Consider the following 16,229-nt stretch of genomic DNA (forward strand, 5'->3'; position numbering starts at 1 on the left):
ACCAATCAAACTAGAATGTAAAGGCAAAGAATTAGATTATTATAATAGCAAAGAACTAGACTAAAAATACAAATGACTAATATACACCATAAAATTTTAGAAACTTTATATAAATACACACACACACACACACACACACACACATATATATATATATATATATATATATATATATATATATATATATATATATATATATATATATATTATAATAATAATAATAATAATAAATTTAAGTAGCTACTTTTATAGTCGGTTTGTTTCGATTTTTTTTTATTAAAACCAAAATCAAACCAAATTTGACCGGTTTTTAAAATTCAAAACCAAAACCAAATCAAACCTAAAGAGTATCGATTTTTTTGGTCGGTTTGGTTCATTTTTTCGGGTTTTTATGAACACCCCTAACTATACCAATCACTTTGTAATACTTGTCGAAGTCTGACACTTTATTATAACAAAATACTTCAAGTACAAGTTAGAGTATTTCTACATAGGTTCTACACTTTTTTGTTTTAAAAAATAGTTCTGCACCACCAAACTTAAAATTGATTATAAAAAAATAATTAAAAAGTCAGTTGAAAAATAAGTCGTGATGTACTTTCTCACTGTTTAAATTAAATAATATATAGTTTTACTCTTTTAGTATTTTCAATTGTGTTAATGCATTGCTTTTCTTTTTATATTAATCAAAATTTGAATAATAAAATATATTCATTTTATTTCCCAATGGTTGATGCAAAAATGTTTTATTTTTTGTTATTTCAAATAATAATTGTGATTTTGAATTATTGAAAAAATAATAATAAGTAAACGTGTATTTTATTCTAGTTTAAAGACATATCTGAATAATTCATTAAAAAAAAAAAAAAATTCGATCACAATTTTTTTCTAGTTCAATTTGATATGATTGAGATACTCTGGGGTGTAGTACCACTTTCTTTACTATAATTATTTGTTGAGCATTTTTTAAAAATAGTTAATTTTATATTTATGTATTTTGAAATTTATATAATGTTGAATTCTTTATTAGACACAGAGGAAGTACCCAACTAACTTTGATTATATAGGAAGAAGTATAATCGTGCATAATGATACTTCTCATGTTGCCTAATATATAATAAAGAAATAATTTCCCAGATTAGTTGTCTTAATTTTTTGTTTAGAATAGTCTCAAATCATATTTTATAGAGGGAAATATTTTTATATAATTTGAACAAATTTCAATATTCTTTTAATAAAAAAGGGACTTGACACTATATTTTATTCTTAAATATTTTTTTCCTGATTTTATAAAGCGTTCCAATTGAAATTGCAATTTAATGAGAATTTGTATAAAATGATATCAATTGATATTAATATAAGAACATCTTAATAAAATCTACATAAATTATTGCCACTTTTTAAAAATATTCTTTACCAAAAATATTCAGTACATAAAACAAATGAAATAATTTTTCTTAAGGAGATAATAGAATTATTATATATAAATGTATGTTACCATAATATGTTTTTAATCAAATGAACGTTTAAATTATTAAAATTATCTAACAAATAATTTTTCTAGTTAAAAATACTTATTGAAAAAATATTTTTTTAAACCGTGAAAGTGAGAACTGAGAAGTAATATACTTTAAACAAATGAAAAAGTAGTAAGCAGTAGTCAAGTAGTGCATTTAAAGAAGCAACGTTACTTTTGGTTTTTTCCGGTCATTAGGAACCCACAGGCACAACGAAGCTTTTGAGCCTACTGTACAAGCAAACAATGCATTTATATTTTTGAAATAACCATAATATCCTTGGTCGATCTCCTCTTCTCTCTTCTATATAATAGAATAGAATATAATAGAAATATAATAAATGTATATTGATTAGCAAATATAAAATTGACCGAGCATCCAAATGTGTAGTTTCCCTAAGATAATGGTATTTCAAAGTGCAAGCCCAAAATTAGAATTTGTTTGCCTCTCAAAAACATGAGAAATTAAAAAATAGTCATTTTTTGAATCGATAATTGAAAATTAGTCGAGAATTCAAAACTAACTAAAATATAGCCACTTTTCAAGCGAAAATAATGTTTGAACAAAAAATACCCCCAATTTATAAATGCGGCAAAGACCGCTTCTTCATCTTTTTGGTTATTTCGAACTCCAAGATTATACTGGAGTCTGGTCTCTGGAGTTTAAGCTTCTACAAGTTCAGCATATTATGTTGAGCTGGAACATGGAATGAGGAGAGTTCCAGTTTTTCATCTTTTCTGCCTTTTTCAAAATCCATGATGCTATACTGGGATTTTATTTGTTAGAATTTCCAACTCCAGCATTTTTCATAAACTTCCAACATTAATTCCAGTATTTTTCATGGATTCCATTTTGTTTTTTTGCGTGAACTCCAACATCTTTTTATCAATTTCAATCCGTTTTCATGAACTTTAACATTAACTCTCGCAATATTTTATGAACTCCGATATTTTTTTTTCATTAAATTCAACATAGCTCCAATATTCTTTTGAATGAATACTATTATTTTTTTCATAAACTCCAGCATTTTTCATGAACTCCATCATTAACACCAGCATTTTTACATGTACTTCATCATTTTTCCGAGTTCAAACTCCAATAAAAAAATCCAACAACATAATATGTGTTTTATAATGAAACTGAAAAAAAGAAGAAGAAGAGAAGAGAGAACATTAAGTTCCAAAAAATACAGTCTTCAACTCTTATACATTTAGAAAAAAATTCACACAAAATAAGGTATTCGAATAGATCTTAAATCCATTGTTACTTTTCTCACAAGGTTCATATGAGCTTTAAAGGGGATATTAGAGTGAAGAAGAAGAAGCGAGAAAAAGAAACTAGAGTTTTGATGTTTAGTTGAGGGTATGTTTGTCCAACTTATTATAAAGTGGCTAAATTTAAATCAATTAAGAATTGTGGTTACTTTTTAATTATCGGACGAAATTAGGCAAAATAGCATGGGCTAGCTAGTATTCAGGTTGATAATTGAAAAATAGCTAGCGTTTGAAAAGTAATTGAAAAATAGCCACTATTTTAGTTGAAACACGGAAAGTTCCAGCATAATATGCTGGATTTTGGAGTTCCTACGTATAAAGTTCGAGCATATTATGAAATTCAACACATTATACTGGAATCTCATATGTAAAAAATTAGAATTGTAGAATTATAGTAAAAAATTAGAACTATACTATGCTAGAATTCTTTTGGATTTTTAGAGTTGTTTTTTGTTCAAATTTTATCTTTCAATGAAAAAGTGACTAAATTTTAATTACTTTTGAATTTGTGGCTATTTTTCAATAGGTAGTTCGGATTTTTACCCTACCTCTAAATCTGCACCTGGGCTTTTAGATGGCCCAATACCAACCTTTTTAAACGCTAAAGGAGACCCAATTGTTTGGCTACAACGGTTATAGAAGACCCAATTGCTTAGCGCAGCTTTAGAAGCGAAGAGTACAAGCAGGAGTTTCATAACTTTGGCCCGGTTCATATTTCTCTTTTACTAAACCCTTTCCAAACCCTCCTGCAACTTCACCACTCTCTTCTCTTTGCAATGGCAAAGGCTAAAAATTCCAAAAGTTCCACAGACATTGAAGCACTGCAGTCAGATGTGGCTTCTTTCGCTTCTTCACTCGGTCTTGCCACCTCCGCGCCGTCTTCCGGTTTCGACGACTCTGATTTCCGCAAAAAAGGCCGCATCAAACCCCACAAACAGCCACCTTCGGATGATAAAAATACCAATACCAAGAAAGACTCTCAACATGAAAAAGAAAACAAGTTCAACAAAAAGAAAACCAACAACAACGATAAATTCGGAAAAACTCCCAAGCCGCAGCCTAAAGCCGAACCTGAAAAAATCGACAATAATTTGTGGAATACAACGCACAGCAAATACAAGAACATGCCGAAGCTTCCACTTGTGAAAGCGAGCGCATCGGGGGTATGGTACGTTGATGCTGCAGAATTAGAAGACAAAGTTATTGGGGAGAAGAAAAATGTTGAGATTAAGAATTTGGAGGAATGGAAAAAGAAAGTGGAAAAGAAGAAGGAATTGGGGGAGAGGTTATTGGCGCAGTATGCAATGGACTATGAGTCGTCACGAGGACAAAGTGGAGATATTAAGATGGTACTTACCACGCTAAGGTCAGGAACTGCTGCTGATAAAGTGTCTGCTTTTTCTGTTATGATTGGCGATAATCCAACTGCCAATTTGAGATCACTTGATGCTCTTTTAGGTATTTATTCTTCTAGAACTTTCTGCTGGTTATAACTAAATTCTTCTGGGGAATTGATGGACCAATGGCTTGTTATCCATCCTGTGTTTTTTTTTTGGCTACTCATGCTATAGTTATATATCATAACTACTATTACATACTGTAAAAAACATAAATTTTCAGGTCCATTTGTCAAAACAGTTTATTTCCTCTGCTTTTTATTTTATGAAGAATTTGCAAACTTTAACTCACGAAGAAGAAGAAGAATGTAAGAGGAGTAAGATCTTGACAAAAATGAGGCAAATGACTGATAAAGAGCTGAACTTTGCAGTTAGAGATAATCATTTTCAGCACTCATTGAGTCATTGTGGAGGTTTTATTTATGTACAGTTAAACATGGGTGTTCAACAGGAAAATACATTTCATGGAAGCTAATCATTTTTAATGTAAGAATAATTCATTTTGTCAGATTTTGAGTCTAGAAAGATATGGTTATTTCAATCAAGGAGGTTACTTTTAGGTGTAGTGGCATGCGAAAGGAAAAGGTCTAGACTTTTCACTGATAATGTGAGGTGAATCACTGAAAGGGAAGGAGGATTAGTTAGAGTTTCTTCCTTTTCCTTGACTGGTCCCTAAGGAAAGAGGAAAGAAATAATACGAAAGTTTTGAATTACATAGTTGTAGCTACTTGAAATTTCCTTTCTAGTTCAGTTTTTTTTTATTTTTTATTTTACTTAGTCTGGTTTGGCAGAAGGGGTTCAGATTTATTTCTATCAACTCCCCCTTCCCCCAAACCAACCAAAGTCAAACATATAACTCTCCCCTCTCCTCCATCGCCCTTATTTGCCTTCTATTCATATGTACCCATTCTTTACTTTCATTCGCCTGCTGCTATACATACTAAAAGTTGGGATTCTTTTTAATAACTTTCTGTTATTGTTACTTTATGTATCCTACTTAATTTTTCATCTGGTTTGTACAACAACAACAAACAACAACTTACCCAGTGTGATCCTATAGGTGGGGTCTAGGGAGGGTAGGGTAGGGTGTATGCAGACTTTACCCTCGTGCCTTGTGACTTTATTTATCCTACTTAGTTTTTCATCTGGTTTGTATCCAAGATTATTAACTTTTTAACTGTTCCTTTCTCCTACCTTGGAGGGGCTGAAGTATTAAGATTCTATCTGCTGGGTTTGTTTGTCGCGAGAGCTTGCTTCTAATCAAGATAAAATGACAATGTAGGGATGGTGACAGCTAAAGTTGGTAAACGCCATGCTTTGGCAGGTGTTGAAGCATTGAAAGAACTGTTTGTTTCTAGGTGCGCTAAACTTTGTTTTTCTTTCCATATTGATCGTCCTTTTTATGCTTAGTTCGTTCATTATTTGACTTTGAAGAATTTCTTCTATCCAGTCTGCTGCCTGATCGTAAGCTGAAGACACTCTTTCAGCGGCCGATAGATCATATTCCGGATAATAAAGATGGTTACTCGCTTCTACTCTTTTGGTATTGGGAGGAATGTTTGAAGCAAAGGTACACTTAAGCCGAAACTTTTCGGCAAGTGTTTCATGGTTCCATTATTTGAGCTCCAAATATGGTAGTATATGTGAAACATTGTTTTAAAACTTGAGCCAACTTTTGGGGGAGTGTCCCAAGTTGACCCATAGCCCTGCATGGTTGATGGCTGTTGAGTGTTCTCTCCTCATCTTAGTGCATCAGAGAAAGGGTTAGATACCTAAGTGGGACTCATCTGTTCCTTTTGGTAATCGAGCAGGCTTACTCCTATCTGCTGCATTCATGGTTGGTAGTTTGTAGGTATACGAGTTATTATAGATGTGGGTGGTAGGTTGACCATGATTCTCCATAAGTTTTAGGTTGATAGGTCTCATGTGCTTGTAATGTCATGATAGCATCAATGTGGGGAATAGACATTGTGCACTAGGATATATTTGATAGAACTCTAAATGTTCCTGATTTGATGATTTCAGAGAGCGTGTTAGAAACTTTTTTCAATAATTCACTTTATTATATCCTTGTTTATTTTGTTACCGTGTTGATTTTCAACTAAATAAGGTTTTCTCCCATATAAAAAAAAAATGTTGATCTTAGCTGAATAAGGTTTTCTGTTTCAGGTATGAGCGGTATATCGCTTCTCTTGAGGAAGCGTCAAGAGATGTCTTAGATATACTCAAAGACAAGGCATTAAAGGTTGTTATTGACAGTTTTATTGCACATCTGTATAGTTGCCTATCTATGTTTCTCCTCAAAGCAAATTCTTCTTCAACGTTTTTTAGCTAATTGTCTCTTAGAAAAGGAGAAAAGAATGACTCGTGAGAGAAACTTTTATTCCTTCTTGCTCTTTACGCTAGCCAATTGAACTGCTTATTTTCAGTACTCACTGGTGACCATGTGCAACTCCCCTTTCATTTAACCTCATTAGGAAGTTCAAATTTATTATCACAATGTAGCTTATGCTTTACTTTTGAGAAAATCTTACTTTTGACATCAAAATGTCAAATCGAGACCACAATTGAGTGAAACTCAGCAACTAACCTACACATAATTTATTATTACCTTTCAAACTATTTGGAGGATCACACCGATCTTTTTCTCTGAATATACCAATTTATTAGGACGCTACCTTCAACCAAATAGAGTTAATAAGCTTCTACAAAATTTGGATAGCTTCATTACTTGTCAAGATTTTGCTTTTAAGTTACTCATTTTGCTCCTTTTATAGTAGTTGCACTCGGTATTTCAGTCTGATGTGTTGATTTTGGTGTTGCATCTGCACTGCAATTGGGTTTCCTGTAGTTTGATATTATCTGAGTGTCCATATGTTGGAAGACTTCGATTAAGTTTATGTTATCCAAAAAAGTGGGGAAATACTTATCTTTATATTTATGTTTTCTAGACAGTTTATGTTTTGCTTAAGTGCAAACCAGAACAAGAGCGTCGATTGCTTGCTGCCCTAGTAAACAAGGTGCTGTTTTACCTCATTGCTTCTGGTGCCATTTACTTTGTTCTTGAGAGTTCCTGGGACCGTGGAGCTCCAGCTGATACCTCTTCACTTTCTTGCAGCTAGGAGATCCTAAAAACAAGGTTGCATCTAATGCTGATTATCACCTATCAAAGCTTTTGGCTGACCATTCAAATATGAAGGTAAAATGAAGTATTTGGTTGAACGTGCTTAGACATGCAAGTACTGATAAAAAAAGGTGATGCAATATTTTTTTTAAAACTGATAAATGTTTGTTTGTTGGCTTTGACATTACTATATTGATCACATCTTTAGCCTGTATATCCTTCATGTTGTGAGGTCCACGATAATAAAGCAAACGTCTTAATTATTCAAAAGAAAAAAAAAAGCAAACAGCTTAATTATTCAAAAGAAAAAAATAAAGCAAACAGCTTAATTATTCAAAAGAAAAAAATAAAGCAAACAGCTTTCGGATGATGTTAGCTCTAAATTTGCAAGTTGGCTTCAAGGAGTGTCCCTCAAAAGGAAAAAGCTAATTTCAAGAGTGCTTGTTGAAAGCCCATCTGAAGGATGTTGTTCATGCATAATCTATCACATGTAAAATGGGTGTAGTCGTTATTCCGTTACAAATCAAATTGTTAGAAGTTGGTGCAAATAGAAATCTAACTTAGTTGTGATGTTCGAATAAGACCAAGCAGGATAATGTGCTCTTTGAAAATGGTTACATTCTTAGAATATTATGCCTTGAACTGCCTATTGAAATAAGGATTATATTTCTTAAGCATACACGATGGTTTGGTGGCAGGTACTATTACATCAATGTCTTAGAGAGTCTGCTGGACTATAGACAAGCTGTTAGGAAGCACATGCCTTAGCATTACTGAAGTGCAGTTATGATTTCTGTTGTGATACTATTTCTGATGAAAGTTTGTTGTTTAACGTGTTATTTGTTTTATTGTGCAGGCTGTGGTGATTGACGAAGTTGATAATTTTCTTTTCCGGCCTCATCTGGGATTGCGAGCCAAGTATCATGCTGTATGTCGAAACTTTATTGCTATCTTTTTTGCATGTCACACTAGATACTTCGTGGTTGTGTTTTCAACTGCGAATACCTTTTGTCCTCTTCAAGTTCTTTTTGTTTGTGATATGATAAATCTTATTCTACGGAGTGTGTCTATCCAAATTCTTCTGTTTGGTTTGGATTATGAGAACTGTTACTCTATATAAGTGACTATAACATAACCGATTAAAACAATCCTTTTCTCGAAGTAATAGCTCCAAAAATTGGTGTGTGATTAATGAAATTGATTGAACCGGTAAAACCTGATTCCTTAAGATAAATCAAACCAATAGACAAGAGTGGGTTGCTCTAGTGGTGAGCACCCTCCACTTCCAATCAAGAGGTTGTGAGTTCGAGTCACCCCAAGAGCAAGGTGGGAAGTTCTTGGAGGGAGGGAGCCGAGGGTCTATCGGAAACAGCCTCTCTACCCCAGGGTAGGGGTAAGGTCTGCGTACATGCTACCCTCCCCAGACCCCACTAGTGGGATCATACTGGGTTGTTGTTGTTGTTGTTGTAAACCAATAGGCCCTAATTTTAAATGTCATTGTGGTTTGTTCTTAGGTAGGAGCTTTTTTTCTGCTTGCTTGTTTTCAGTAAACACATTGATGTGATCCTTGTCCTTTTTCTGAACTTCACTATTTTTGAAACTTACTTTTGCTTTAATCTCCTGACTTGACCATTTGATCAGAATATCTTTATAAGTCTGTTTATACAACAATAAACTCAGGTGGCAAGTCGTGTTCTATTTATTTATTGCTCCAATTTGCTGTTAGCGACATTTCTAAATATGCTGATGCAGATATGTAGTTTTAAAGTCGTCATCTCTAGATATTGCTGATGCAGAATATGTAGTCCTAACGTCCTACTTATCTGTAATTGTAACAGGTTAACTTTTTAAGCCAAGTTCGTTTAAGCCACAGGGGGGATGGCCCAAAGGTGGCAAAGCGTTTGATAGATGTATATTTTGCTCTATTTAAGGTATGGTCTAGAGCTGTCATAGTCCAATAAGTTAGTCCTATGCATCTTTGCTCTTTTGTCTTAGTAGAGCTGAGAGCTTCATATTTTTATGATTGAAGCTCATCAAGTGTTTTGCATAACTTCATGCAACATCTTTCTTTACCTCCTTTTATCCTGAATCAACATTTCAGGTCTTAATATCTGAAGCAGGGGATGGACGGATGATGAATAAAAAGAGCGAGGGACATAAAGAGGTTTCTGGCACTTCGAAAGAGAAGAAAGAAAAAGATTCATCAGAATCTCATATTGAAATGGATTCACGCTTACTATCAGCACTTCTTACGGTTTGTGTTGACTAGTCTAGTTCTATTTCTTTTTTGTTAATTCTTCTGGATTGCACAAAGAGTAACACTTCTATTTCTCAAAGGAGCATTTGCATTTGTCGACTTGGTTTCTGGATTTGCATGGTTTGTGGTGGTTAAAATATAAAAATCTGTCTAGGAACTGTTTCATTGAGGTAGCTCATTTAGTCTCTAGTCAGCAATGCAGATGTTTGGTAATTCACATAATTTACTGGATTCTTTCTTTTAAGATAAAAAACAAGGTTTATTGTTGAAAGATGAGCGCAACTGTAACAGTGGTGCTCGGCCCAGTTTGTATGTACCACGTGTAATCCACTGGTTACCTTCCACCTTTCTCCTATGCAGATAACTGATAACTTTGACCACTAGGCCAAGCCTTTTGGGAAACCCTAGAGTAAACTTTTTTTCCGCGGAGTCCTAGGGTACATGGTTGCAAGGAACTAAGCTTGTACATTTATATTCAAGGTTATAAGAGTTCAATTATATTAGTGATGACCCATCTGGTACACCGAAGTGAAGTCTAATGGGTGGTTGGGATCACAAATCTGGATTCATTCTAGAGCTTGGTACATGCTTGAATGAACGTAGGGATGCACCAAATCATTCTAATAATTAGCTTGCTATACCATTTTATGTATTTGGAATGGAGTGCATGTAGTGTAAATGACCCAAATACCCTTATATTGCTCCTTTCTCCAACCCTACTTTAATACTCTTTTTCTACCAGTAGTTTCATTTAATTACAGTTTAGGAACTACACATCTAGAAATTCGATATTTTAGAGCAGCACAATAGAATTAAACTAGACTTTGAAAGGGTTAATTAAATTGACTTTAAATATAATCTTTCAGAATTTACAATTTTGTGTTAAGATTAGATAATCTATTTGGATTAAAATAGTAGTAAATGGATTGAACTGAAATCAAAATATATACATTTTCAAAGTTCATAGTTCTATTATAATTTTTTTAAAAAAATAATATGACAGTTTTTATATTTTAAAGATATCATTTTCAAAAAATTTCCTTTCCCCGTTTCTTTTTCTTCTTCCACATACAACCACATTTTTTTACGTTCTATGTCCAACAACTTCGCTTTATGATTCCTCGAGCTTGCTCGATCTTGGCAGCTTCTTGCACTAGTGCTTGTTATGCTTCACGTTTCTGCTGGTTTGGAAAAAATAGTGATCTGCTCCATTTGCTCAACTTTCTCCTTTGCAGGGTGTGAATAGAGCATTCCCTTTTGTTTCAAGTGATGAAGCTGATGATCTAATTCAGGCACATACACCCATCTTGTTTCAGCTGGTAAGCTCTGATTTATGATATTGGTCATGAAGTTCTTGTGGATGACTGCTCGCTCGATTGTTGGATAAGTATCTGATGTTGTTGAATAGATTTATCATTTTTATAATTTGCTTGGAATGTGCAGGTTCATTCAAGTAACTTTAATGTTGGAGTTCAAGCTCTCATGCTCCTAGATAAGATCTCAGCAAAAAATCACATTGTTAGTGATCGATTTTATCGTGCCTTGTATGCTAAGCTCCTGCTACCAGCTGCAATGAATTCTTCCAAAGTATGTGGAAACCTTCATAATTATATTCTTGTGCTTTCTGGTTCAGCTTAAGCTTTTTTGATAGGACAAACATATACACTGCAAGAATTCCCTTCCCCCTCTCGAACCAAAAAAAGAAGGTTCGTTGTTTAATTACTTTTCTGTTTTAGGAAGTCTTTGTAAAAAGTGCAGGGTGATAGTAGTATGAACTGTCTTCAATTAAAACATCTGTTGTTTAGGTTTTGGGTGGGGGTGGGGGTGGGTGGGTAGGGAAAGAAAGAGTGGTAGATTAACCTCTGTATTGGCATTGCTGAGGTCAAGATCTGTGTGGTCCTGCTCTTGCTTCTAGTTCCTTTTCTTTTGTAATTTTTGGTGTCTGATCTTGTCTGTTGTAAGCTTTAGATGCACACTTGATTTGCAATCTTATGGGATCAAAGGCATATAGTGTACTTAGAGATTTGATGTGACTGATGATTATAATTAGGATTATGGATTGGTTTTTCAAGGTTGATAGTTAGATTCAGCAAGTTTGAAGATTAAATGATAGTTATCTTGGTGGTATCCATTTTTCCATTCCCAACTTCGGAGAAAGCTAAGAAACAGTCGTCTATGTTATGGCCTGCAGAATTTGCAAGAAAGTGAGGAGGCAGTTGCTTGAGCTAACCTCTTGCTTTTTTCATTGTTGGCTGAGGCTGGTATGAATTATGGGTTCTTGCGCATGAAGGGGGCAGTGAAAACCAAATAATTGATGGCTGGCTGTTGAGATCTGTATTAGAGTCTTGGATACAACCCTTTTCTCACTTCCTGCTTTTATGTTATGTTAGTTTCTTTGTTGAAAACTTGACGGATAGCATGGCTCTTGTTCCGGTGACCCATTATTCAAATTTTTTCTCTAACTTTTGATGGTAGGATAGTGGACTACCATAGTGGTGACATATTGATGAAGCTCTTACATCGAGTATAACGTTTATCCACAATTTAGACTTAAATATCTAACTGTAACATGCTTGGTCATTACTAGGTAACTTTTGCAAAAATGCCATGGTTTAGATACCTTCATTTTGAAAACAATATCAAGCAGAGAAGGTAAATGAGATTAGAAAAACTGAAAATTCCAAGAGTCAAAGGAACTAAAGTTCTGGTGAAGCATCCATATTTTGTTTGCAATGTTCTCTGAAGAAAGCCATAAACATTCATAGTTAAGAACAAAGGTAGTCATTGCAGCACACATGCTTCGATTTATAGAGGAAATAAGCCCCAACACCAGAAAATCGAAGTCATAGGGAATGAATATCCAAAGCAACTTATATGGATGTCATATGCCATATGGTTATGAAGCTAATATTATTGATGTATAAAGTAAGTGAGCTGTAAAAGTTGGCCTTCCCTGTATTTAGTAGCTGCATCATGCTGCTGTTTCTGTCACAGATCTTGAGAAGGTTAAGTTGTGAGGAATTAGGTCGTCCTCCTTTCTGAAGTTTGCTACTACTTTTACCTGGTTACATGATAAAGTTCCCATTTGCTTTCTTAAAAGAAGTTTTATCAGACCTGGAACTTCAGACATTATTTCTTCTACTTCCAGCCTTAGTTGTACTTCTGCTGCAACCCCCTCCTGCTGACAATGGAAAACATATGGAAGAGTTCTTGTTGTCTTGAACTAAATTTTGTCATAATGCATCACTTCTTGGCAATGCTGATTATGACCTGTATTCATTCAATTGATGACCAATTGCGCTTCAGTTAGGATCTAACCTAAGTGAAATGGCTGTTTTTTTTTCTTGCTACCTTAATCTTTACCTGATTATGTCTGAGCATGTTCTGGTTTTATCTGCAGGAGGAAATGTTTATTGGCCTGCTACTAAGGGCTATGAAAAATGATGTAAATGTGAAGCGAGTTGCTGCATTCTCAAAGCGATTGTTGCAGGTTTGTTCAAGGTGTAAATTTGTTATTATGTGAAATCTTGCAATGTTAGCAATATAGAAAGAGCAAGTACACTAGGTGTATTTAATTTGAGGCAGATGTTTGTCAAGTATTCTCCTGCAAGTATATCAAGTTTAGGCTTCCATTGGTTTTATATAAATTTGTGTGATAGACTATCAAATAGCTATTCCGAATTCACTGAAGAACCATGCTGATTCAAACATAGTTTAGGGAAAAAGAAGTTACTCAAAGCTGTATAATATATTCTTTCTTATTTTTTATTTTTTTCCCATCAAGGAGCTGTACTCTTTTGGTCCTGTGCTTGAATTTCCATTTTATTTGATTTTAAAAACCCACATACTAGTTTTGCCCTCTTGAGAATTTGTTTTTGTTCTTACACCTTACTATCGAGTGTCTGGTATTAACAGGTTGCAATTCAGCAGCAGCCTCAATACGCATGTGGGTGTCTGTTTCTTCTGTCTGAGGTCCTTAAGTCAAGACCAACTCTCTGGTAGGGTTGTAGGAATAGTATGTTGCCATTGACGAAGTTTATGACATGGCTAAAGGATCTTTCTTGCAACATGAAATGTCTTACCTTTTTCATGCAGGAACATGATGCTTCAGAGTGAGTCTGCCGATGAAGATCTTGAGCATTTTGAAGATATTACAGAAGAGGATGAAAATCGACCCAATCCACCAAAGCGAACAGATAATGCAAGTGAAGTTGCTCAAAAACCTAACCACTTGCAAATTCGCAATCATTCCCTGCAGGAAGATGGTAGTTCTACTTCCGAGTCCGAGGATGATTCACTCCAAGCTAATGTGTCGCCTGCTAGAGGTGGTTTAGATGAACCAAAGGATTCTAGATTGCTTTCCGGATTTAACAAACTTCTACCTGAAGGTTCAAATGAAAAGCACTTATTGCCCGGAGGATATGATCCACGACACAGAGAACCTTCATTCAGGTACTGTTATTGCCCTCTTTCTGGCCTTAAATATTTATTAAGCCTGTGAAATGTCACGAGCAAAGATCAAAGACTCTATCTTGCTTATCGTGCTGCTTTCATTTGAATTGGCTATGATTCCTTTTTGGCTTCTGGCTTCCCAAAGGTAGATAATTTTTTTTTACATGAAAAAGACACTGTCCATAAAAATATAAGTTCTGTTACTTCCTCTTTTTCCTTTTATATGACAGTGTTTGTTTGGAAACATACCAAAAGTACCCTTTGTGTCTTTTGGTCTACAACATGCCATGTCATTCCTGTAAGAGATTCTCATTTAGGTTCGCAAGCTGGCCAAGAAACCACTGTTGTTCCAAAAAATAGGACATCATTTAGGGTAAAAAGATATACTAAAATTAAAGAGTTTCTAGATGTAGAAATCTAGAAAGGGAGGAATGGATAAAAAACGAAAGTGTCATATTAAATATAATGGAGGGAGTATGTGTAGAATACACCTTAGAAATGCGAAGTCATTGGTAGTTGGTATATCTGACCTTGTGTAAATGGGGATATCCTAATTATTGCACTCTTGTTGCCAGCACGCGAACCTCTCTACTGCAAGTAATAGAATATTTTATCAATTTCTTCTCTGAGTAAACAGAAAATGTAATTTTTCTTTGTTGACTTGTACAAATAAACAGCAATGCAGATCGTGTTAGCTGGTGGGAGCTGATGGTACTGGCATTGCATGCGCACCCATCAGTTGCTACCATGGCTAGAACCCTTCTTTCAGGAGCAACCATTGTGTATAATGGTAACCCCCTGAATGATCTTTCGCTGAATGCCTTCCTTGACAAGTTCATGGAAAAGAAACCAAAACAAAGCACTTGGCACGGTGCCTCCCAGATTGAACCGGCTAAGAAGGTTAGTTGTTATAGATAACAAAGAATGTTTACCAATACCACTTTGATTCAGGCGTTAATTGATTTACTCCATCATTGCTTGCACGTAAGTTTGACGTGATTATTTAATATCTCTTGTTTCATCACATTTATCTTATTTTTCTTGCAGCTTGACATGCAAGGGCAGTTGATTGGGTCAGAAATTCTCTCCTTGGCTGAAACAGATGTACCCCCTGAGGATCTTGTCTTCCACAAATTCTACGTGAATAAGATGAAGTCTTCGAAGAAACCTAAGAAGAAAAAGAAGAAGACACCAGAGGATGAGGCTGCTGAGGAGTTTTTGACTGCGGATGATAGCGATGTCGAAGATGAGATTGATGAAGAGGCTGCTGATGAGAGTGAAAATGAGGAAATCGACAGCATGTTAGAGTCCGGTGGGACTCCCTTGGAAGCTAACGGTGAATATGATTACAGTGATTTGGACGAGGTTGCTAATGAAGATGATGACGAGTTGCTTGGCGATAACAGCGATGATGAGATGAATGCTCTTCTGGAACATGATGGAGCTGACATTAATTCGGGCAGTGATGACGAAAATGATGCAGAAAAGGCAGATGAAGATGATGTTGTACATCAAAGAAAAAAGAAAAGGAAGTCAGACAAGCGTGACGGAAAATCCCCATTTGCTAGCCTTGAAGACTATGAACATTTGCTTAACAAGGACAGCGCAGAAAAGCCCACTAAATCAAGAAAGAAGAGAAAGAGTTCAAATTAAGCATGCCCCTAATTTACATGGAAGAGTTGCTGATTTTGATACCCTATCCTCACAGATACTCCTGAGATAGGTGAAGGAACTCTTTATATACCATATTTTTTCCTCAATTTTTCAGTGCCTAATGTATTGTGTTGTAATCTTAAAATGATTAGCTGATAACTCCAACCAATTTAGATCTTGTCGAATTTACTATTCCAACCAATTTAATTCCAATACACATTAGAAACAACAAATTATTTTGTAAGTTTATTTACAGTAGACAACTAACTGATCACAGTTTATTTATTGTTCTATATTAACAAGGTTGTGATGGGCTGAAATGCCGTGAATAGTTAGGGATTGATATTACTCGACCACCTTATAATTTAAGGTATGTAAATTTCACACAAATATATTCCTCTGAACGTGATTTGGAGGTCGGAATCCCAAGGAAAGCGATTACTATTAGGATAATTGAATTGACTAATGAGAACTTAGCTATTTGGTACTAAAGTCTAACACTAAGTGAGATGTGATTAGACTATTAAATATTAATGTAGCAAACTAGTAAAGACA

General features: G+C 34.7%; 1 protein-coding gene across 1 annotated transcript; it reads left to right on the top strand.

Annotated features, from left to right (window-relative positions):
* Positions 1 to 3,461: 3,461 nt before the first annotated feature.
* Positions 3,462 to 15,907, top strand: LOC104097577 (protein SLOW WALKER 2). The gene is made up of 16 exons (XM_009604163.4): positions 3,462 to 4,249; positions 5,471 to 5,546; positions 5,639 to 5,758; positions 6,358 to 6,433; positions 7,140 to 7,208; positions 7,307 to 7,387; positions 8,169 to 8,240; positions 9,151 to 9,243; positions 9,414 to 9,566; positions 10,805 to 10,888; positions 11,013 to 11,156; positions 12,970 to 13,059; positions 13,485 to 13,567; positions 13,665 to 14,021; positions 14,699 to 14,921; positions 15,069 to 15,907. Exons 1-16 carry the CDS (start codon positions 3,568 to 3,570, stop codon positions 15,672 to 15,674), a joined length of 3,009 nt encoding a protein of 1,002 aa, XP_009602458.1. The 5' UTR covers positions 3,462 to 3,567; the 3' UTR covers positions 15,675 to 15,907.
* The last annotated feature ends 322 nt before the right edge of the window (positions 15,908 to 16,229 follow it).

Source organism: Nicotiana tomentosiformis, chromosome 3 (assembly GCF_000390325.3).
Source record: "Nicotiana tomentosiformis chromosome 3, ASM39032v3, whole genome shotgun sequence".
Classification (NCBI taxonomy): domain Eukaryota; kingdom Viridiplantae; phylum Streptophyta; class Magnoliopsida; order Solanales; family Solanaceae; genus Nicotiana; species Nicotiana tomentosiformis.

Bases quoted from the DNA above. Each gene is read 5' to 3' on its own strand.
- LOC104097577 (XM_009604163.4), top strand. From the start codon at position 3,568: ATGGCAAAGGCTAAAAATTCCAAAAGTTCCACAGACATTGAAGCACTG. The intron at 5,547-5,638 runs GTGCGCTAAACT...TCTTCTATCCAG, and splicing joins AAAGAACTGTTTGTTTCTAG to TCTGCTGCCTGATCGTAAGC. The intron at 14,022-14,698 runs GTACTGTTATTG...ACAAATAAACAG, and splicing joins CACAGAGAACCTTCATTCAG to CAATGCAGATCGTGTTAGCT.